This window comes from Petaurus breviceps, unplaced genomic scaffold (assembly GCF_028583685.1).
Source record: "Petaurus breviceps papuanus isolate PSGF00001 unplaced genomic scaffold, PetGlider_PUasm1.0 126, whole genome shotgun sequence".
Lineage (NCBI taxonomy): Eukaryota > Metazoa > Chordata > Mammalia > Diprotodontia > Petauridae > Petaurus > Petaurus breviceps.
Genome location: NW_027185655.1, coordinates 53,404,146 through 53,406,792, shown reverse-complemented (window position 1 = coordinate 53,406,792; position 2,647 = coordinate 53,404,146). Strand labels below are relative to the sequence as shown.

At 38.2% G+C, this 2,647-nt stretch overlaps 1 protein-coding gene across 3 annotated transcripts in view; it reads right to left on the bottom strand.

Moving 5' to 3' along the window:
• The window catches only part of PDLIM3 (PDZ and LIM domain 3), a 62,525-nt gene that overhangs the window by 44,143 nt on the left and 15,735 nt on the right, over positions 1-2,647 (bottom strand). For all 3 annotated transcript variants that reach the window (XM_069095787.1, XM_069095806.1, XM_069095796.1), the window contains exon 2: positions 301-452. In XM_069095787.1, coding sequence (XP_068951888.1) covers positions 301-452 — 152 coding nt within the window. The remainder of the gene's footprint in view (positions 1-300; positions 453-2,647) is intronic.

Genomic DNA, 2,647 nt, shown 5'->3' with positions numbered 1-2,647 from the left:
TGTGATGATTTGAATGACAGGGATGATTTGGTGAGCAGATGGGTGGGACATAAATGGGGGCAGGGGTCAGAGGATGTTGCTAGCCACGGCATGAGACAGGGAGAGTACAGAGTAGAAAGGAAGTTACACAATAAATCAGCCTCAAGTTTCTAATTAGAATGTTGGAGTGATGGCACCTTTCTGAATCCATCTCAGTTGGCTACCATCCCTTTCTCTCTGCACACTGACACACGCATTCATGTTTCCATTTCAGATTCTCTTCTGAAACAGATCAAATCTGGATTCTGTTATTATGGATACCTGTCAATTTTGAGACACAGTTGATGGCCTGCTGCCTTAATTCTGTCCTGGGCATCAGCATGGGTCATAGTCTCCGTTCCATAGCCATCTATGGCCAGAATGATATCTCCAGGACACAGGTTGGCGGCTGCAGCCTTGCTTCCTGGAGTAATCTGTAAGAAATCACAATAGTCTTAAAATTCATATCCAGGGTGATGAAAAAAATAATTACTGAATATTCTGCAAAGAATGATACATAGTAGAGTGAGCAGAACCAGGAGAACAATTTACACAGTAAGCATATAGTAAAGAAAAAAAAACAGCTTGGGAAGACTAATTGGTAAGAACTTTGATCAAGGCAGTGACCAACGATGTCCATGGGGAACCTGTGATGAATCATAAGACAACCTCCTGACAGGGAGGTGATAGATATAGCCAATGAGTGGATTTATTTTACTTTACACTGTACTTATATTTTTTACAAGTTTTTTTCCTTCTCTTTGTCTTTTTTTTTTTTGCCTTTTTTTGGAGGACAATTGGGGTTAAGTAACTTGCCCAAGGTTACACGGCTAGTGTTTTTGTGGGTGTTAAGTGTCTGAGGCAGGAATCGAACTCAGGTTCTCCTGACTCTGGGGCCAGCTCTTTACTCACTGCACCACTTAGCTGCCCCACTTTGTCTTGGTTTTTAAGGGGCTTGGGTGGGAGGAGTGGATATGAGCAATAGTAATGGCCCCCCCCACCCCGTGCTATGAAGGCCCCTGTGAATTTTTAAAAAAATTATGTTAGAGAATAGAACAATATTCAGAAAGAAGCATAGACAAGCAGGAAAGTTTTGAAAATAACATTTTGAGGGGCGGCTAGGTAGCTCAGTGAATAGAGCACCAGCCCAGATCAGGAGGATCTGAGTTCAAATCCGGCCTCAAACACTTAGCATACACACACAAAAAAAGCTAGCTGTGTGACCTTGGGCAAGTCACTTAACCCCAGTTGACCTCCAAAAAGCAAAAAAGAAAAGAAAAGAAAATAACATGTGGAATTTGACATTCAAATCAAGCAAATGGTATGAAATGGAGAATCATGGTTTTATATATAATTATCTTTTTATGTTGTGTCGGAATATGGAAATGTTTCTTTTGGTTGGTGTTCCAGTTCAGAAAAAGAAATTAATATTCAGTAATGTTGAGGCTGTGCTTGATTTGTATTTCAATTCACTATGAAGGCAGACATAGAGTGAAATTAATTAATGATGTACTAGGAGTCAGGAGACCTGAGTTCTAGCTCCTATACACAAGCTGAGTAATCTTGGGCAAGTCATTTAACCATGTTGGGCGTTAGTTTCCTCATTTGCAAAATGAAGTAATTGTATTAGATAATTACTATGGTTCTATGATTTATTCTTTGTAGGGATCTCCTTACAAGAAAAGTACCTCTATCAATGCAAATCCCCAAGTGTTTTATAATTTATAATTAAAGAGGCTGAGTCATATAAATAATATATGTCACAGGGACATTTTGGAAAGCAATTTTGAAACTGTATATACCCTTTGACCCATCTATATACCATGACTAGGCCTATACCCTAAAGAAATCAAAGAAAGAGAAGTACCCATATGTACACACACACACCAGCGCTTTTCGACATAGCCAACATTTGAAAATTAGGAGAGTGTCCTTATATTGAGGAATGGCGAAGCAAATTCTGGTATGTAAATATAATAGAATATTGTACCATAAGAAATCATGGAATGGACATTTTCAGAGGAAACTGAAAAGACCTTTATGAACTGATGTAGAATGAGATGAGTAGATCTCCAAAAAACAATTTAGACAATGATAACAAAATTATAGAGAAAAACAACTTTGAAACACTTTGGAATTTTGATCAATGCCATGATAAACCATGAGTCCCAAAGAATGAAGATGAAACATATTGTTTACTTCCTGATGAACTAAAAATGTAGAAAGAAACATGTTTCTGGACATGGTTAATATGAAAATTTGTTTTGCTGAACAACATAGATATATATTGAGGGATTTATTTTTAGGTTTTTAAGAATTTTGCTCAAGGAGGGGTAGTTAGAACAAATTGATTTTTAAAAAAAATCCTTGTTACTGAGAAAGACAGAGACAGAGAGACAGAGAGAAGCACTTACTATGTTTCAGGTACTGTACTAAAAGCTGGAGATAAAAAGAAAGGCGAAAAAGCCAACTCTGTCCTAAAGGAGGGAGACAATGTAGAAGATAATGAGAAAGATAGAAAGAAGGACAGAGAGGAGAAAGAGAGATGACAGAGAGGAAGGATGCAGAGAAATGAAGTGGAGGGAGAGAGAGGGGGAGGGAGAGAGAGAGAGAGAGAGAGAGAGAGAGA